The 22,167-nt window shown below is 45.4% G+C and overlaps 1 protein-coding gene across 1 annotated transcript in view; it reads right to left on the bottom strand.

Moving 5' to 3' along the window:
* Positions 1 to 22,167, bottom strand: part of LOC139928298 (membrane-associated guanylate kinase, WW and PDZ domain-containing protein 1-like) — an 87,350-nt gene that overhangs the window by 43,266 nt on the left and 21,917 nt on the right. The window contains exon 2 of the mRNA XM_071920785.2: positions 13,567 to 13,683. Coding sequence (XP_071776886.2) covers positions 13,567 to 13,683 — 117 coding nt within the window. The remainder of the gene's footprint in view (positions 1 to 13,566; positions 13,684 to 22,167) is intronic.

Below are 22,167 nucleotides of genomic sequence, written 5' to 3'. Positions count from 1 at the left end.
TGCCATTGCTGTAGGTTATATTACCTGTGGTATTACCATGAGTTTTTATCAGATATAGCTGTGTTGCTCTGTGACATAAAGTATATCCATTACTATGTGATTTTCAAAAGGAATGACTCAAATTTCCAGCGTTATGGCACACAGCTCCCTGTGGTTTCAGCTCCTCTCCGTTATTGCCCTTCACTTTTTCATTCTATAATGAATAAATAGAATTTTCATTGCTCCTTCAGCATAGTTTATGAGTCTATCTGGTGTCCCTCCCAATTTCTCACACCATCTCTTCTGATCCCCGGTTTATATCCCCTTCTCTCTCGCTAATTGTGTACACTCAAAGCCTCGCCATTAATTCCTCTCCTTTCATCCTCTTTTCTCTCTACATGGAAGTTCAATTTCTCTATTCCCGTCTTTCTCCTCCTCAAATATTAGTAGGTATTAGCGGGCGGGCGCAGCACACGCCACTAGGTGTGATGAGGTGCCCGCCACGCTGCTGACGTCTCCCTGCTACTGGGGAAGGTTGGGAAATGGAACACTCATCGTCCAATCAGCATCAATCCCTCTCCCAACAACAACATCAATCAGCAGCTCCGGTCCATTCCAACGGGGGAAGAGGAAAGGAAGAAGTACGGGGCGGCTGTTGTTAGAGGGGGCGTCTGCCAAATGGAGGAATGACAGAGGGAAAAAGATGGAGAGAATGAGGGCGGGAGAGAGACATGACAGCAAGGATCACAGAACAACAGGAAAAACAATCACCTAATGGGCATGTGAAATCCCTCTCACAACAAACAACTCACACTTTCTCCCTCGTTCTCACCTTCTCGCTGTCTGACAAACAATCATCGCGCCACCGACCAGCCGAACACAAACACAGCACCTCTGGCTTGTTCTGCAGCACTCTCTGTTCCACTCCCTGTGCTGGTTCTCCTCACATCTTTACTTTCATCTTGTCTGGGCATCTTGTTATTGAGTGAGTAGCATCTCTCTCTCTTTCTCACAAGGCTGAAGGTAGGTGTGTGTGTGTGTGTGTGTGTGTGTGTGTGTGTGTGTGTGTGTGTGAGGGAGAGAGAGAGAGAGAGGTATTGATCCTAGCACTGCTAAAAGGATAAGGGAGCTCAGGCAAGCCTGTCCTCGCTTCTGTCACGTCATCAACATTGTCTCTATGCCCTGTCACTGTACTGCTGCATCACCTCAAGCTCTCCCTGAGTCAATACAGAACACATAAGAATACATAGAAGGTTTTCTGAAAGCCACATCAAGAATTAAATTAGTGCAAGCCTAACAGTAATCAGTAATGTTGCATGTCCACTTACCCGTAGTCCCCACTGTACTCTGCTCTAGATTTTGCGACAACTTTATACATAGCATGAAAATTGACTGTAAACACACGTGCATTGTGAGAGAGAGAGAGAGAGAGAGAGAGAGAGAGAGAGAGAGAGAGTGTGTGTGTGTGTGTGTGTGTGTGTGTGTGTGTGTGTGTGTGTGTGTGTGTGTGTGTAAACACATATACTGTATTCAGAGTGTGAACTATAAATAGCAGGTAGTGGAAGCCAGTTTCTGTCCTCGCTGGCAGTTCATAAAAAGCTCCGGAGCAGGGGACATGTGTCCCTGAAGTGGCCTGTTTGAGTGCATGCTATGACCCACATCCTGCCTCCCAATACTGGGCCACTCCTGAACCTCACTCCTACAGAACACACATCATAAACTGCAGGAGCAACAGAGCTGTCGTCAGTCATTAATTACAAGCTGCAGACCTTGGAGAACTGTCTGTTATGCTCTCTGTGCTCTAGGCACTCTAATCATCATGGACACTGTAACAATCATCTTTATATGCAGTTATAATCTTAATCTGTAATTTGAAAATCCATTCTTTTATACACTATGTAAAGATTCTCATTTATCCATGCATAAATGCCTTTGTCGTGGAGAATACCCAGGACTCAGAAGATGTATGAGCGGTAGATTGGTATCGCTGGTAGAGACCAACAGGAGATGTGGTAGCAGCAGCTACAGCAGCATCGTCTCTCAGTGAGGTGGCACAGAAAGCAGCAGCCCTGCTGTGACTCTGGACTGATAAGACTGAGACGGCCCTTATCACTGAGCCTTGGAACAAGCACAACGCCGCCATAATGAAGGAGCTTGCCTCCTCAAACCTATAGGAGAGCAACAATGTCCCAGTCTACTGTACAGGCACATGTCATGACACAAAGGGAACGATTGATTCAGTTTTTCCATTTTCTTCTTGATTACTGAAATATTTTTATTCTTATTGCAAAAATAAGAAGTACATCTTTTGAGGGTTTCAGAAGAGTAAACATAGCTATCTTTATACTGTACATAACCTTGCTGTGGCAAACATCATTGTATTCCTGTTTTGTTATGAAATATATAGAATCTTCTATTATATGAGACTGGACAGAAAGGGTTTTTGGCTATTTCAGAGTTAATTAAAACCGCACTTCCACCTGAACCAAACCATATAACATACATTCAGTTGTAGCATCTCACCACAACATACTGTACAGTTAAGGCACTCAGGCCTAAATAGAGATCTTTGAGTTCCTTCATCTCAGCATACCTGAGATGAAGGAACATTGGGACAGAGTCCAGGAGAGCTTGCATTTTCCAGTTGCCTTTGAAAGCTTCTGCTATGCTATAAACATGAGAGCTAGAACATTAGGGGCAAAACATTTAGAAGCCATTTTGTCTGGCTTCAGAGAAAAGCAGATTCTAAGGCCATCTGGCTACTGAATCTTTTACAATGCACAACAAGGCTCAACAGTCACTGTTTTGACAAGCACAAATTCACATTTTCCTACATATTGGTCCACATTGTTTCGCATTTCATCACCACAAATATTGAGCTAAAATAGATCTGTTGAAATGGTACTGCAACACATATAATCACACAATCTTGCAAACACATATACAATGTAAAATAGGTGAGAGAACTCAGCATTCATATTTAAAACATAGCTATCTGTTAATTTTGCTAAGTGATCCAACAACAAAGAAAAGATGGTTTTACGCAACTGAAAATGACACTAAACAAAGTCTGATCACAAATGCTGTAAAAATTGTTTGTACATCTTTTTTCCATTAAATAAAGTGACACGGCTCTTTCTGGTGGGCTGATGCAAGCTGTGCTAGCTTATACTGAGAGAGAAGCTGCTATCTGCGGAAGCTGACTAAATATTTAATTTGTGTGGCCCAGCAAATGTTTGTATTGTCTAAAAGTGTTCCAGGCCTCCTTGTGAGAGCCACATGTAGCCTACATGCAAGGGCAGCAGACTAAAGGATTCAAAAATGTCACCAAGAATCGTGAAAAATAGATGCTCTGTAAGGTTCAGAGTCCATGTGACATTACTTTTAATTAGTCTTCACATGAGATGATCCCAATAAGATCTCAGGGTCTCCTCAAGTTACTGTGACTACTAGTTTTAAGGCTAAATGTTAAGTGGATTGACTTGTCATGTAACTTGAAAGTTGCAGTTTTGATTGTGACATTGAGCGACACACTCAACCTCTAGCTAGCTGCTCCCAGGGCTTTGCAAACGTCACCTCTATGGTGAAATCCGTCTCAGGGAGATAGGTGAAGCAAACAAATTCCTGAACGCTCTGTGTGCAATTTGGAGCATGCTTCAAAAATCGAAATTCAAAAAGATTTCTCCTTGTGTGTCATTTTTCTGATATATTTTTTTCTGGTTCATGTTAGGAAGGAGCTGCCAAGTCAAAATAAAATGAGGTTCAGGATGTCAGGTTGAGGGTGATATCTATCTCTACATCCTTTCCCAGACTAAGCCTCCCCTCCTAATGGCCTGTTTTGACCTCTGGCTCTGAATGGGTCCACTGTTACCTGGGGCCAAGATAACCAGAATACCTCTCCATCCACACCCACATCACCTCCTGCACAGCTGGCTGCCCAGAATCTTTCCTCCTCAACCAATGGTCATCAGAGACCAGAGACGGTTTGGGTCAATGTGGGTACAGTACAAGATTATGTCCACAATAATGACTATGACAGTGAATTCAGTTATATGTCAGTTCTGTGTTTATGGCAACACCTTGGATCCATGAGTGAGAGACAACACCCCACCTCCACCACTACTTCAATCATACACACACACCCACACACCCATACACACACAAACAAAACCAGGTGAAAAATGTACTCTTCAATTTGTGTGTTAACAATAGGCGGTGGGCTAAGAGCACTCTGGTGACATCTGATATCCTCAATCGCCTTCCTGCTGTTGATGGTCTGGGGAGCTTCCACTCATTGTCTGATACAGACATACACACTCGTGGACACACACACACACACACACACACACACACACAGACACAGACACACGCACCCCGGTTCAGCCAAACATCTGCCGTTTTTAACCCCTGCTGGTTGGAAGTCTCATGACTACATGAGACTGAGCAACTCACACAAACTATGCAGGGATCAGATCATTTCTAAAGAAACATAATCCTATGCCTTTGCAGAAGAAGGAGCAAGAAATAAATAATGAAAATAGTAGCTGGCTCATATCTTAAATTAAGGTCAAAATCAGATACATCAAGCTTTTACGTGGCATTCTTGAACCAGTAGGATTCAAAACAAATTAATATCACTAGGGTTTGCGAAATATCCCGTTCCGCAGGATGAAAAGCCAAAGCCACAGCATAAATTGGAGTGTGTTTCCAGGGTAAACACATGCTCGGTGCTGATGGGGAAGTGTGTGTTATGAAAACAGAGACAGAGAGATGACGTGCGCAGGAGTATCTCTCAGACAGAGCGGGGAAGGGCAGGGCAACAGCAAACAGTCACACAGGGAGTTAGCGGGACGCTCTCTTGGGCCTCTAAGCCAATTACCGGAGCAGCATTGATTGAGGCAGCACTTTAAGGCCTCGTCTACACAAGTAGTCCCTTAATACACTGGTCAGAGGATGGAAGCATCTCAACCACAAGCTATGGATAGATGACCATTATGGTGTCAGTGGGACAAATCTTTGTAGAGATGCTATTAAGGCCTATATAGCTGTGTTTACAATACACAGATGTTTCCATGTGTGCTTTTAAGAAAGGGCTGAATATGGGTTAATTGAACTGAGAGAGGTATTATTCCATCTTAACAGAACATCTTTCCTATATAGAAGGTTAGTTCGATTGGCTAATGCCACTGTGCTGAGATGGACAGGTATAGGACCTGTTTCTCCAGCACTGATAACCTGACCTGGGGGCCAAGGTGAGTATTATGTCCCGAGTACCATGGCTGTGTTCTGTCAGCACTTCCATCCCCCATTAAAGGGATTGCTGGCCCATAATGATTTATGAAGGAGAACGGAGAGGTAATCAATGTAGCGGAGGCCCACAGATTAATGATGAAGCAAATAGCGGCCCCACTCCAGATCCTATCAGGGGCCAAGGTGCCGCTAAGAGCACGCCATGCTATAGTAGGTTCAATTAACTGCCACGGGTTGGAGGGGCTTCGACTGCAAAGAGCTATAATGCCCCCTATCCCTCCACCCTCCAGCCCTACATGCCTCCCACACATAAACACACATGCACACGCGCGCACACACACATTCAAATACGTACGACCTACCTCAAGTCTTGAAAACTCTATTAAAAAATATTCAAAACTCCCTATTAATGAAACAGAACAAGCTCCTGGGAGAGCTGATATAAATAAGTCTCGCTATACTCCCCTTTTTTTTCTGTCAAGTATATCTGCAGCGTTATAACAAAGAGTCACATTTAGGAACCGGCTAGCTGTCTTCATCAAAGAGCTTATTTTTATAAGAATAGCAGGTTCCTGGCTGTGCTTGTCTGGATGAAGGCGTGATGGAGTGAACCGTAAAAGAGGAGAAAGACGGGGGGAGAGAGAGAGAGAGAGAGAGAGAGGGAGAGAGGGAGCGAGAGGCCAGACACACAATACTGCTGCTGCCCAACACAACAGGCCATTCTTTCAGCTCGCGCCACAACACTCCTCACAGCTGAGACCCAGCCGCTATTCTCCTGCTGTTCCCTCTCTCCCTCTCCACCTCTCCCCTTTCAATATAGGGGGGGAAGAACAGAGGAGGGGGCTGCATGTGAATAGCAGGAAAGAATATACAATCTGAAGCTTAATTAGCCAGAAACCTCACAAAAATTACACAAAAGATGCAAGGGGTTTCTGTTTTTCTTTCTCCTATCAAACGCTCTGTGCAGTGTAGGCAAGCCAGATGAAAGGGGGAAAGGAGCTTTAAACCTTCCCTTTAAAGAGTAAGCTGGGAAGAGGGTTGAGAGGAGGGAGCTAGTGCACAAGGAGGGGTGACTCAAGGAGATAAAATGAAGGGAGGATGGAAGGAAAGAGAGGCACACAGAGCAGATGAGGGAGAAGACGTGCCTCTGTGAGCCACTGGGCAGGCGTGGGGGATAATGTCCTCTAACAATAGGCGAGTGTGTCAACAGATCAGTGTTTAAATTCGGCCGCTCCGCTAACCAAACACCATCTCAGACAGACAAACATACGCATGTGTACACACACACACACACACACACAAACACACACACAGCTCCGTCATCATCACAGACACGGCACAACACATCACAGCTCATCAATATCACTCCACAGATCTGCATAGGCACTGATTCCCACAGCTTAGTGGACAAAAAAAAATCACCTGCCTCTGTATCTGTTCCTATATTTCTGTCTCTCTATGTTTCTCCCCACCCACATCCCCTCCAATCTAATCCCGGAAGCCGGGGCATCACTCGCAGGAGGAGAGGTAAATGTCACAGAATTACCTCTATGCCGCTGCTGCTCCTTTCCCCTCTGTGCGTTATTCCACAGAAATATTCAGAAGATAAATCCAAACAGGCTGAATTCTGTTCTCTCTATACCATCCCAGCCATCCACGGATCATCCAGTCGCCTGTGAGCGAGTGCTAGCTCGCAGCTTGCTAGCTCATTCAGGCAGGCAGCTAGTAGGCAGCTGCCTTTTTTCTTCAAAGCTCCACAAGCAGAGCAAATTAGAGGTCCAGCCCAGCTTAGAGGCTAAGCCAATGTGAGCTATTCACACTCCAGCTCCTGTCTGAGGCCAATGGCTGCAGCCCCACAGCCCCCCGCATACTCCCGCCCACAGCTTCCCTCCCTCCCTCTCCCTCCCTCTCTCTCTCGCTCTCTCCTTCCCTTCCACTGTTGTTACCCCTTCTCTCGCTATCTTAGCCATAAATACACTCTCTTGACATTACCTAACACATGGTCCCTTCTGATAAACAGGCAGCCTCATCAGCGTCATGCAGGTCCCGTGACTGAGGCAGCCACTCCAGGGGTGAGCGCTGGGTTAAGGCAGGGTGTGGAGGGTGGAGGACGAGGGATAGGGAGAGGAGTACAGCATGATGGTGTAAAAGATGGAGTAAGAGAGTAAGATACAGATATCTGGGATAAAAGTGCATGATTTAAACGTAGATATGGCATGGATCTAGTGGTATATGAACATGACGGTTGGGCTTGGGCTTAGAGAAGTGGATGAGGCAGTGCAGAGTTGGATGCAGGCTGGAGTTGGTTTACTATATTTTGTCCATGGCGGGACTAAAGCACAGAGCCTGGACTTGGTTAGGACCTTGGGAGATTAAGAGCCCGATGGCAGACCAAAGGAAAGCTTGTACCTGGCAGGGCAGGCCTGTACCTGCATGGACATGGACTGCTGCCCAGGCAAGCTGACCACCGAACCCAGGAGCTGCCCTGAGGGAAGAGGACTGCAGCTTTCTGTTTGGATTCACATGGCCCAAACTCAGCCACATGGCCTCATTCGACCACAGCTCCCAGCAGAAACAGTAGCCTTAATGGCAGTCCTGAAACTAATCAACAAAAATTCTGCATGCAGTGTTTGGTATCTTGTTTGTAACGGCTCTACATGTAAAGTAACGCTGCAGAATTTTCTTTATTTTTAGGATTATGTGGGATGACAAAATGGCAGCGCTGTGGTGTGAGGACAGATCAAACATTCTTCACTCGTGTAACATCTGTCATTCACAGTTTGCACAATGGCAGTAAAAAAAAACTGTCACAAAGTACTAGTCAGCTATTCTGACAACCAACTGTTCTGCCACAGAGCGAGAAGGTAAAATCACCTGCACTAACTGCAAATGAGACATTAAAACTTGAGATACTGAAGGAGAATAATAGAATAACAGGGAGAATTAAAAAAAAAACTATTATTGTCATGAACACAAAGGAGATAACAAAGCCAGTGGAGATGAGACTGCACTGATGTAGCAAGGATTTGTGTTTAATTCAGGAGTTAATGTCTGATTATGGACGAACACCAAATGAGCTCATGGAATATGAAGAATCTGCTCCTCCACAGAAGTGAAGATGAGTGAAAGAGAACAGATAAGCAGCCAGATGAACACAACAAAGTGTGAGACATCCCAAAGCCGAGAAAGAGGAAGAGTGGCTTCTATTTATAGTGACGGATGATGAATCATTCCTCACCCTCTGATCCTTTGATTGTTTAGTGAGGAAATTTAGATGGCCACTGGAGCACTACCTATTTTAGATCAATCCGGAGTTATCACATTCACCGCCTGCAGGCATCAAGGCCAGCTAACACTTAGGAACTATGTAGGGTAGCAGGCTAGCACAGTAGATCCACATCCAAACCATCACAAGACACTCACACACAAAGCAGTCCAGTAAATGACTACACGACGATAACAGAGAATCTTTGTTCACTCAATGAATTACCGTAGTTCATGTCGCTGACCTCAAAAGGCAGGGCTAACATCATTACGATCTATTGACAACAAAAAAATGGATATGGCTTTCCCTGAAGAATGTCATGGTTCCTCACTCTGTGTAGTAGTGGAAAGAAATTAGACTTCTGCTTTATTCAGCCATCCCATCCTCTCTCTTTGTTCGCTGGGTGGATTGGGCTCCCAGATTTGGCCGTAGCATCACTCTGGTCTGGGCAGGCAGGGACTGCAGTCCAGCCCAGAAATACAGAGAAAACTACAGGAAGCATTTCTGCAGTTGTGGGACGAGATACTGGGCTCGTTAGTCAGGGTTTGATCACTTGAAACGGACCTGAGTGACTCTGGGGTGATCCTGTCAACACCTTTCACAGCCTTAAGGCTTTACATTGTAGCAGTGCAGGTATTAATGGTATTCACAAGATGAAAGGACAGTAGTCTTACACAAGCCTAGCAAGGAAACCTGCCTGAGGTGATTGTGAGTAACAATCATATTATTGTGAGCAGCACTACATAATAGTCACATAACCCACAGTATGATCACAGTTGATGGTTCCACGTTAAGACTGATCAAGGCAATGTATTCAAGACTAAGCTTGGAGTGCAGCCTATCCTAATCTCTCGGTGCAGAATCAGATGGCACGTTAAGGTCGTGTTGTTGTAGTGATTTCTTCCGGAAGACATGAGATATCTTTGAAATGGGTTGGGAGGAAATTGCCAAACAACAAAAACAACGTCAGAGACCACAACCCCCATTGCCCCCTTCCACCCAGCCTCACTGTTGACCTGCCAATCACACTGGCAAGAAAACCAGGAGGAAGAGCTGCAGTCCTTATCTGTTTGTCACTATGTGTAAAATATGTCACATATGGCCTTGAATATACCGACACATGCAATAAACACACACCTCAGACACATATAGTCCGTGTAAACACACACACACACACACACACACACACACATGCATGCACAAAGTCTGCACCTGTCCCCATACATCATTGCTACGCAAAAACACATATTTGCCCAGCTTCCTCAGTGAGTTTGGAAGCCATAATTTTCCCATCCCTCGTCCTTCCATAGTAAATTGCATGTTAGCACAGTAGATATTTGGCTGCATGAACAAAATATTAACCGTGTGTGTGTGAAAAGCAAGCAAACAGAAGCTGGGGCCCACTCATCCGTTACGAGACTGAATGGCCATCATTAGCATGAGGCTCCCCGGCAGCACCCTGCAATGCAGCGACACACACAATGGCGAGCGCCACGCTTCCCCCTGCCGTTCCCCCAGAAAAGCCCTTTTGTTAGAGCAGCATCTGGACCTGACCTCCATGCATTCGAGGCTGATGACCCCCCTCTCTCTTCCCTCTTCCCTCTCCTCTCCTATCCGCCCCTTAAAAACCTGCTCTGCCTCTACAGCAACACCCCCCCCCCCCCCCCCACTCTCTCTATACCCTGTCCGTTCTTCACACACACATCCCCCCCCCTCCCTCTTTCAGCTAAGGAGTGCAGCCGTCTCTTGCTTCTTGAAAAGAAGGTCTGTGTACTAGTGGGCCTTACACAAAGCCTGCAGGGTGAATTAGAAAACCAAAGAGGAAAAAGCACCAGGGCTACTGGCCATCTGTCCCTCTGGGTTGGACGTGCCTGCTCCGAGTGTGCCTGCCCCCCTCTTCCCTCACATAATTCCCACCCCCACCCCCCTGATTCCCTTAGCCTATATACACACCATCAACCTCACTCTCTGCCATGCATCTCCCCTGCCTGCATACATCACAGGCTTCGCCGAATGGATGGCGGATGGCGAGAGCGAAGAAGAAGGAGAGAAGGAGGAGAGAATAAGGAGCTGCCACTTGCCTGGGTGCAGAGCGAGCCGGAGCCAAGCGAATCAAGCCGTAATCCTTTCTTTGTGTGAGCGGCAAACAGAAAAATTTGTCTCCAACAATGATTCCCCAAGATCGGCAGTGGAGTGGAAAAACAAGGAAGCGAGAGAGTGAAGGACAGTGAGGAGGGAGGGAGAGAGAGAGAGAGAAGGAGCTAGAGAGAGAGAGAGAGAGAGAGAGAGAGAGAGAGAGAGAGAGAGAGAGGGAGAGGGGGAGAGCAGCAGAGGCAGGGAGACAGAGGGAGCAGCGAGAGAGTGTGACAGAGAAAGAGAGAGGAAGGCAGCAGCCACCACTGAGCCACAGGGACGCTGACACTCACTGGAGGATTTGAAGTGAAAGAGAGGAGAACGAGAGAGCAGAGGGAGAGAGAGAGGAAGAGAGAGAGAGAGAGAGAGAGAGAGAGATCAGGTGGGGGAGGGAGGATTGGTTTGCTCGGTGGCTCAAACGCTGGGATAACGCCGAGATAACCCTCATCCCCGAGCAGCAGCTGTAGACGTGAGAGGGAAATGAATCCCACGAGAGAGCGACTTCTCTATCAATTGTGACATTTTGCAGCACATGATAACAATGGCCATCTGTAGCAGCGGGGCTATGAAGGAGGGAGGAGGGCAAAGAGGAGGGTGGGTTGAGGAGAGAGAGAGAGAGAGAGAGAGAGAGAGAGAGAGGGAGGGGGATTGACAGAGGGTTGGGGAGTTCACATGGTGAGTGTCCTCTTCCTAAACACACACACACAAAAAAAACTGCTGGTGGAGGGACAGGCACCTGTTCGAGTCAAGCATGGGGAGGCAGGCGGGGGGAGAGAGAGAGAGAGAGAGAGAGAGAGGGAGCAACACATGTGCTTAGGAGAGGGGGGGAGGACACATGAGAGAGACAGAGACAAAGGGAAAGAGAGGGCAGAGAAGTGTGGCTTTTATTTCCCTGCCTTTGTCATTCTGCCTTGTCATGCCAAGAAACTATTTGCATGTGTGTGTGTGTGTGTGTGTGAGAGAGAGAGAGAGAGACAATAAATAAGAGGTGGCAGCGACAGTAGGTCACAGAAAGGGAGAGACAGGAAGAGAGAAAGAGAGAGATAAACACTGTACACATTTCCCGAAATTCAGTATCGGACTGACCAGGATTGCGTTGGGGTCTATCTAGCTTTTTGTTTGCCTACCTGTGCCAGTTTTTAATCATTGGCAGAAACACATGCAAAAAAAACATCAAAACGTATATCCAACAAACTTTGCATCATTACTTGAAAATGAAAATTCAGCCTCACACACATACATCCTCATTGATTCACAACCAATTCTTCAGCCATTCAACTATGTTTCATCCAAAGAGACCACAGCCTTATATTTTAAGATAATAACCCAGAAAGAGTGATTATTTCCAATTAATGATTTAGCATGGGCTGATCTTCCTGCATGAATGAATGGCCTTTATAATGGCCTCCGCCATTCTCTTCTATGATACGGCTTCCACACTTGAATGCAGGCACTGTTGTAATGGTTATTCTCTCAAATTAGTGGAAGTAACAGATGTGCATTGGCTCCAAATCTAAAGGATTATCCTGTTATTGTAAGAGACAACTGAATTGCGGGGTTTCATTGAGTCTGTTTTAAGAGTAATGTCTGAATCAGCATGCCTTACACTATTGTCACTGGGAAAATATATCTAACGTTTCCATTTTTTCCCCTTTTGTAGCCTGTTGGTCATGTTCAATTTGAATCTCAACGCTGGCTGTCCTCTGGCTCAGCGGTCTGCCCATCGGCCTGTGATCTTCACTAGAGCCCGACATGTTCATCACATAATCAGGCAGGAATCTATTTTCAATATATCAGAACATCATAATCCCAGGCAGGCCACCGGGGGGAGGCTCAGAGACAAGGATTTACCAGTCACATGGCTGAGAGCAAGAGAAGGACAGACAGACAGCCAGAGATTGAGAGTGAAAAGGAGAGAATGAGAAAGAAAAAGAGGGAGGGGAAAAAATGAGAATGAGAAAAATTAATCTAGTCTAGAAACTGTGTTCTATTTGGGAGCACCGCAATGCAAAGCTGCATTCAAATACATGCAAACGCACACACACACACACACACACACACACACACACACACACAAATAGCCAAGCCCCAGCTCATAGATCCAGGAAGTGGTGGTGTGTGACAGGAATGATGATCTCTTTCTTCACTGATTAAATCACGTCTATGCATATGTGTGATAATGAAAACAATTCCTCATGGGAAAACACATTACACACCCAACACACACACACACACACACACACACACACACTCCTGTCATATCCTCAAGACGATGCACTGCAGCGCTTTGCGGAAAGACTTTAAGCCTCGGGCCACATGGCCATTGCCACTCAAGCAAAAGGTTTTTGAATCAGAAGCATGACATTAGTAGAGTACAAAAATTGAATACAGCTGGACTGTATCATCCAACCACAGATCCAACTGTTCCTGACATTACCAATCCCAGTTGTCGAGTCTGGCATGGCGCTGGATGTTTGGCTCAAGCCACGCATTTCACATATTTTGTGTGGTACTCCAGCACATAGACACAGACAGTAACATCATAACAATACCTACAGCTAGAGTGTTTTGATACACCTAATGTAAGGATGAAAAGGGTGAATGGTAAGTAAAGGACAATAGAATAAGTTGAGGATGAATGGGTGAACGAGAGGGTAGAAGGAGTTTAAAAAGAAGATATTAACAGATGAGAAAGATGGTTCAGGAAGTGGGTAGAGAGGAATAAATGATGATAGTGGCTAAAGAGACCGTTCTTCAACCAGATGTGTGTTGGTAAGCATCTGTCCTGCTGAAGTGTCTTTGAGCAAGACACTGAATCCCTACCAGAGGTGTTGTTCTGTAACTGACCCTGCACTGTGGATGGGGGGCAAGCAAAAGAAGAACTTCCCTACGTGGGATCAATCAATTATCACATTATCATCATTGTTATCATTACTCACAAGGCACGGCATGGCGATACAGATTGGCTCGGATGATCTGCTGCAGCTCATGGTCCGGGGAAGACTTCTGAAACCTCAGGCTCAGGAAGTGCTTCAGGTCCTTGTTCAGCTTGTGGCCTGGAGACAGCAGACAGACAAAAACAGATGAAGCGTGTAAACTGTGCAGTCACACGCCTGGTCATCTCTTCACCATTGCAATGCTGTCATTTGACCAAAGATAAGGCCATGAAAGGCTGTGACATTTCCATCGTTGAAATATCCTTGGATACTGAAATAGCATGAGAAACAGCTAACAATGTCGGAGGAAAAGAAAGAGATATTTACCTTCCTTAGATAATTTGAAAGAAGGAAGGAAGGCCTCCGCTATACAAATTCTTTAGTGCTTTGGATTGGGTTTGCATATAAATGTGATATAGTTCAAGAATGCAAATAAATATTATCAAACGACTGTCTCTTGTAAATCCATGTGATATAAAAATTCATTATCACTCGAATCAAACAAGCATGAGAGGCACTGAGTGACACTGAATCTATTTTTCTTGCTTTACCTATTTCATGCACTACTTAACGTTAAGCACAATATATTACAATTTATTCATATGACGTGCCATATCAATAAAGTTTGAGTAAATCAGTTATGGGGAGAGCGACACCGTCCATGACAATATGGTTAATGTAGAGAGATACGAAGAGATTGAGGCGGTGAGGTAATTGATGAAAAGGGTCTCTGATTGGCTCGAGCTCCTGGGCTTAGTCAGCATCTATCCAATCAGAGGTGCTGATGCTGCTGGCTGAGTTTGAACGGAGCCCCGGCAGTCACAATAGGGCCAGATGGTCAGAGCTCGCTCTCACGCCAGGGTCTCATTTAGGACCATTTAATGATCTCCAAATATATCATCCATGTCTGGGGAGCTGGCAAGCTATTCTTGGGGGAGCTGCCATGCTTTCCCGACAGACTCGGATCACACTGCAAGATTCTCTTCTGCTTCTGTGCTTTGGGATGGCAAGGTCAGCCCGCTACTGAATAACTGTAGTTTACTTTGGAATTTATGGGAATTACAAGCCGGTTCAAGATCTCGATTCATTTGGAAGTTTTTTATATTGTCTTGTTCTTTTTCAACCTGGGAGTTACAGGACAGACAGAGGAGAAACATCAGTCTAGAAGCGGAGGAAGGAAAGCTGGTCTTGAAGCAGAGGAGCATTGTGTTTCTCTGTCGCCTGCCCCTAGGTGTGGCCCTGTGGTGCAGACAGACTGTGACATCATCAACTGTCGAACCAGCCCGTGCTCCTGCTTCACCTCCTCTTCCCATGGAGTGACACAAACACTACGATAATAAATACCACATGCTCATATGTCCCACAAGGTAAAACTGATGATGTGCAGTACTGTGTCCCAGTATACAACCACACACTGACAGCTAACACAGGTCAGCGTTGATTACGAGCAGTTGGGAAATCTAAACAAAATCTGCTGTTGGTACATTTGTCAAATTGAAAATAGAGACAATACAACTAAAAACAGACGAAGGTTTTCATCACCATTCATCTACTGATTTGTCAAACAGAAATTAGAAACATGCTAATTTAAAAAACAGCAGGGCGTAAACCACACACAGAAACAGATACCATGTAGCTAATGTTGTTGTAGTCATGGATCTGATTCTGGTGTGAGGCATTTTTGCCCAGTAGTGGAAACACTGGTTGGCAGTCTACTTTGCTGTATTTTTCCGTTCCCCTACACACACACACACACACACACACACACACACACACACACACACAGCCCTCTGTGTAATTCAGTGCAAGCAAAGCACAGTCAGGTAATTGTTACCTAGCAACCAGCCAGTGCTGACAACCATCATTATGGTCCCTGCTAGGCAAGCAGCAGTCAGATTGTAAAAAAAACAGATACAACAGCACGCTTGCACACACACACACACACACACACAAATACACACACACACACACACACACACACACACACACGCACACATTCTTTCAATCGGTGTATCCTCTGTTACCCATTTCCATATTCATGGTGATTTGAATTATAGTAATAGCACCTCATCAAAACATGCTTATATCATGGTATACATACATAAACATGCAGAGCATCATTCAGTGCCATATCAGTGTTGCTGGCTTAGATGCTTTTCTCAAGGTAAGGACCACCGGCAGAACAACCCTCTCCCGTGGGTGGGCAGAGCGAGCAGAGGGCGGGCGGCCCAGGTGTCATGCTCCATCAATGAGAGAGTCATCAAATATTCAGTATTTATGAGGATTAAAGCCACATGAAGCAGAGATTACAACCACACTGTGGTGTGTGTGCGTGTGTACAGTATGTATGCTGCTTAGTCTCTCTTCTGGTCATAATTTCAGTCATCAACTCTCTCTCTAATCAAATGACCAGGTATTCTGGTCACTCATTTGACTAGATATTCTGCATGTCAACCTCAAACAAGCCAACAGTAAACATGTCGTCCCCCGCGAATGACGCATTCTCTGTCTGGGCCAGTCGGGAACCAATATGTCTCTTTGTTTTGCTCTGTAAAAGTAGCGCCCTCCTTAGGCCGATTAGTGTTTGAAAATGCTGAAACACGGTGGTGAGATGCATCATGTCCACCGAGTTTCCCCAAGTTTACCAGCAGCATCTGAGATATCGTGTGACACATGGACAAACAAATGTTGTAATGCCCCCTTAGGCCAATCAGTGCAATTTTAAAAATACTAGAATGGAGCAATGAGACTCATCATTCCCCAAAGTTTCGACAACATCCAATCAGTGGTGTCCAAGATGGTGTGTGTGACGGACAGACAGTTTGACGGACCGGGACCGATAGATACTGATATCTAGCTGCAGTGATTCTCTTGACAAACTATGAGTTCATGAGTGGACTGAGAGGCCGACAAGGAGGCAAATCCTGGCTGGTACACTCTGGTCCAGATAAGGAGCAGCAGCAGGAAGACAGAGGGGTCAAGAGCCAGGCTACACAAAGACACACACATACACAGTCTCTGCTACTCCACATCTTTCTGTCCCTCCCAAATATAGCCTGGACACTGCTGATATATTTCTGTCTTATTACAAAAAACTGTCTGATATTGTACCTTTTGTTACAGGCACAGGTTTGAATAGAATAGTTTCTGCTTTTATGCGCAGATGTTAACCAAGTCAAAACAGACAAATGTAGCGTACACACACATCTCAATATCAGTTTTTTATTAATACTAATATGTTTTTTTAGTAAATAGTCTATAAAGGGCATGTAACTAATGAAGCCTCCTAAGAATCTACACTCTAAGGATAGTATGAAATTGCAACTACAATTACAACTACTCCACATTGCTTTTTACAGGGACATGCATGTAAAAAGCATGACTGTGGTCGTACTGGGCAGCTCCCAGGTGTGAATGTGAAGCAGGGTATTGCTGGAAAATAGCAAGTGTGCTCAGCTGACTTTCACTAGATAAATAAGGGTTAAAAAAGGTAAACTTTACACCAACACAAGTGTCGTAGTCAATAAAATGTCATATTATTCTGGCAATGAAAATGACTGACAATGATAAAATGGGCCATTTCAGAAGCTTGGAGAGGAGATCCTGGTCCTCATAACAGTGAAATCACTGCATCGGAGCAAATCTGAGATCCCAGTGAGATTAATTAATTAATTCAGTGGAGAAATGTTTCCAGATAGCTGAGATGTTCCTGGAGCTGGCTGGTGGAAGATTGTGTGTGACAGAGATCGGTGCTTTGCAGCCCTGCATGGGGCACGTTTGTGGAAGGCTAAGCAGCAGTAGGGGAGATATGAGGATGCGAGGCCTCTGCCCTCACACACAGATAGACAGAGAGATGGGTTTAACCCAAATAAGAGTGGATTATACACATCCTTCGTGCCTCCAGTCACCATTACATAACCTTAAATCTAGTTATGCATCCCTGTCTCATTTAGGGGCTGGGGGAGGGGGGTGCATCGTCTCAAACATCTGAGGAGATACTGATTCACGCTCTAGCACTTGTGAGCTTGAACACATTCTCACATACAGTTTTGCACACATGTGTACACAGACACACTCACCTATGCATTCCCACTGGAGATATTGTCATAGGAGATATTTAAAAACTGCTTGGCTGAAAATATCTCTCACAGCACAGTATGTGAGAGCTGCCATTTAGAAAGGAGTCAAAGAAAACTACAACATGCCAGCCAGATAGCAAGAGAACAAAAACATATGGCTGTGGATACCTATAACATCAGCAGAAGACTGAGCCAAACAACTGCAGCCTGGCACCACACAACAGCTGTCACCACTACAACTCGCTGCTATTATGTGTCAGTCATGCTTGTGGGAATGAAACACTAGAAGAGAGGAGAGAGAGTGCAAGGCTTCCAAACACCAGCAGCGGTTGGGGGTATTTTCATGTTTTAGATATACAATTAAAGAGAAATAAAATATATCAATAGTTCATACAGAGTGAGTGTATTAATTTGAGGAAGCATCCATATTAGTGTGTTTGGTGTGTGTGTGTGTGTGTGTGTGTGGCACTGTTCAGCTGCTGATTGGGATTCATCTCCTGTCCTCCAGCTCAACACTGCCCTCTGTGTCTCCGAGCCTCACCACCAAGTCTGCTTCACACAGACCCGTTACCATAGCAACCCGGGGCCAACCGGCAAATGGGATGAGCCGTGTGTGGTAACTATGGGCTGCTGCCCCCCAGTGGTGAAGCTTGATTCTCTGGGAAAAAAAAAAGAAGACCCATAAATGTGGCTTGAAAGTATGAAATATGATATTTAATCCCTTGGCATCGCAGTTTGAGTAGTAACTAATTTAAAGACACAACATGAACTACTCTCATATCATTCAGTCAACCCAATTAAATGAAAAGTGAGATGGGTTTTTTCACCATCACACCACAAGGAGCAGGAGAGTGAAATAGACAGCAAATAAAACCAAGGTGCCTGTGTGTATGTGCTGCACTTCTCTGTAGCCTACTGACTCTTTTTTCCATTACATTTTGGCAGTCAACATCAATTGGCTAGTAAGCACAAACAGTTTGGGGGTAAACTGTAACAAATAATTCTGATGGGCTTAGTGGAAGATCAACACAGTTGTTCTTTCTCAAGAAATGGACCACACATGAGATGGGCAGGTGTAGATTTAAACCAACCATAGCAAAATAATCCCTAAATTACAGCTACTGCCTGGGAGAATGCTATCCTGGTGATACTCTGCAACTGGGAGCTGACTAATTACTGTAAGCAAAATACACATGATAACAGACAGCACCGTGTGGTTAAGATGACCATGGTAACATTGTGAATGGGATCACTCAAACTGTCTCTTTCCCCTCTATCTGCAGTATAAACAGTTGTCAAACAAACACAGATATCACCAATTAGAAATCACCTCTGTAACTCGAAACTGTTTGATCGCTAGTCTTGTGTGCCAGGCCGGGCTTTGTGTGCTTCTCTCTCCCTGGAGGGTGTCGCTGGCACAGATTAGGTGTTAAATGACAGCCAGGCTGCCCTAAACACTCTGGGTAGAGGAGAACAGAGAGAACCCTGTGGTAATTGGAAGACACACACACACACACACACACACACACACACTACACACACTGGTCTACCTAATGAAACACCACCTGTAGTGATGACAGAGAGGCTTATGGCGCAAGACAAGACGCCCTCCCAAGCTGGGTCCCCACCAGAGGCTCTTGGGCCTGGAGGTGACCCTGTCTACGTCTTGGGCCATGAAGGAGCCAGGTGCACCGGACATCGCTCTTCAGAACACAGACAGCACTGATGCCGCCTGATACTTTAGGACCATCACTTAGATAGCTGTACTAAAACAATAAAAAGACAGGATCTCAAAAGGAGTGTCCTGTTGGGGATTTCAGCTCGTCTGTTATCACATTTTGATTAAGAAGGCTCCACTCTGTCTGTATCCCTCTATCTGGTCTGGGGCCGTAGCACTCCAGCAGCGATGGGAGCCACAGACACTCACACACGTAAAGACATCATGTGGATTTCAACACACAAAATCACACACCGGTTGTCCAACACAGTTTGTTTATTGCGCCATGAGAAAAATTGGTTTCTTTCTCGTAGTGCCATATGGTTCCCAAGCCATCTCAGGCTGATAACACAGGACTCAAACTGAGCACAAAGAGATGGCATTTCCTCAAGGGGACAAATAATATTGTATTTCCTCTCGCCAATTCCAAATAATAGCCACAGAGTAGGAACTGGAAATGCTGGTTCTTAAACAGTAAAATCCATTGTTCCAGCAGCTTCCTGTGGGTCTCAGGACATCCCGTCAGTCAACACTGGACTCTCCAGTTACAGATGAGAGCATTTAACTCTACATTAACCAGCACTATAGGGAAGAGCTGTCTGGGAGAGGTGAACATCGGGGAGGATGCAACAGACAAAACAGGCTAATCAAATCCTCCTGCTCTCACTGATGGGATTCACTTGGCACTCTTGGTGTGATAAAGTAGCTGCAATCTCCAGCTATTATGTATCCATTATCCTGGCTGAGAGAGTTTGAAAGTTCTGTACAGCTGATATAGCAGAGATGATAATGATGATGTTAAACATGGGACTGGGTTGCTTCGTTCTTATGTCAATTATACACACACACACACACACACACACATACACACCAGCCGCAGAACTGGGAGTAGTTGGTTTAGCTTCCTCTGCCAAACACACATGTTCATCACCAAGCCACTTACAGCCACCATCTATCGCTGCCCTCCATGCGCCCTGCAATCAGCGTGGCAGGCATGGAGAGGAAAAAACAACAATCACAGAGAGGTCCGCCATGAAGCCCTGGACTGGTCCTCTGCCTTCTCCTACTATAATTACCCCCATAAGCAGCCACACCCCAGAGCTGCTTTCATGTATGCCCACTCCAAGCTCAGTGGGCCTGGGGCGCCCATGGAGAAGCCACCAGAGAGGAGTCTGGGACAGGACCATCCATTTGAGCAAAAGTCGATTAAAAGCAACCAACAGTGTTTCCAGTGTTTTTTGGCACATAATTGGTCCATATTCCTAACAGCTAACAAGACTTATCAAATGATTCAGTATAAATCAGAGAATGTTTTCAGTCTCACTATCATGCATTGTTTTAACTTAAGAATTTGCATTAGTTCTTAGACATAAGGGCAGAACAACGTTAAATGTGACCCATCTCCCTTTAGAGTGAATTGAACCACATTAAAGCACAGGGAAATTCTGCCAAGACCAATTACGAGCCAATGTTGACCCAGCTCTCTGAACAGGCTCGACTTGCAAAAAGAGAATACCAGGCAGTTCACTTCAAACATTTGGGCACAACGGACCCTCTGCTTCACTCTACTGGGCATGCAGAATGGTACGGATGCTTTGTGTAAACTGGTCAGCAGTTGAGGGCACGAGGGCCGCTCTGACCCAGTTCTCCACTGCTGTGCTGCTGAGTCAGAGTCAGCGGTGCATGATGGGAGAGCTGGTATGAAGGAAGAGTCACAAAGACAAACACACACACACACACACACACAGGAGCACACATATGAGCGCACACAGAGGCGAGCAGAGGCAGTGTGTTCCGCTCCAGTGCGCTGCATCTGCTCACTGCTAAATATAGCCAGAAGAACCCAGGCCTACTGCTCCCATATTGCTGTGTGTTACTAGCTGAGCAGGCCAGAGGATGGAGGGGGAGAAACGAGCCGGGAAGGAGAAAGAAAGGATGGTATGAATATATAGAGTGAAAGAAAGAGCGAAAGCGTGAGAGAGAGGGTGGAGGGCCGGGCAGCTCTTGGTCGACTGTCCCAGATAAACACAGATACCACTTATAAATTCTGCCTGTGCTCAAATATAACACAGACTAAACATGGACAGCTACTCTTGTCAAATACTAGAATACCAAACTCAACATAGTCCAGATTGTTGGATCCCTATTCATACCCCACGGGTCCGTTAATAAAGTAAAAGAAAAACACATCTTCATTTACGCTGTGATTCATCAGGGGTGCCTACATAATAAACGTTAGGTTACCCATCACTACAATGTGCCATGGTTCATATATTGTAGAAAATGGACACAAAGCAGCTATGTTAATCTGTCCTTTGTATCGTTTTTTTTTTCCTCCCTTGGGCTACATGTGTAAAATCGCTAAAACTAGGAGTTGGCTGAATCCTCCCTGTCGCTAATATAAAGCATCAGTCGGTATGTGAGCATGCCATCAGTTCTAACTGGCTGCCTCTGTTAAATGTCATTGCCTGCCTGGCTGTCGCACACAAAAGGCCCCTCTGTCATTAAAGTCCCCTCTTTCACAGGAGCCGATGACCCTGGGCGATGAGACGGAGAAGAGATAGACATCCCAACACTCCCTCCGCCGCAGCAGCAGACTGGAACACATCACACCACAGGGACGAGCGTGTCATCGCCAGCCAGCAGATATGATGAAACTCAACATCACAATAAAACACAGGACAAGAAATGACCACATCGGGCTTGAATTATAGTTTATATGCATTTTGGATGAAGGGCAGACAAGAAAAGAACAGCCTTTCCATTGGGTGCAACAACCAATAATTTGTACCTTGAGGGTTGTAATTG

This window comes from Centroberyx gerrardi, chromosome 14 (assembly GCF_048128805.1).
Source record: "Centroberyx gerrardi isolate f3 chromosome 14, fCenGer3.hap1.cur.20231027, whole genome shotgun sequence".
Classification (NCBI taxonomy): domain Eukaryota; kingdom Metazoa; phylum Chordata; class Actinopteri; order Beryciformes; family Berycidae; genus Centroberyx; species Centroberyx gerrardi.
Note: the sequence above shows the minus strand (reverse complement) of the source record. Positions and strands in the feature narration are given on the sequence as shown.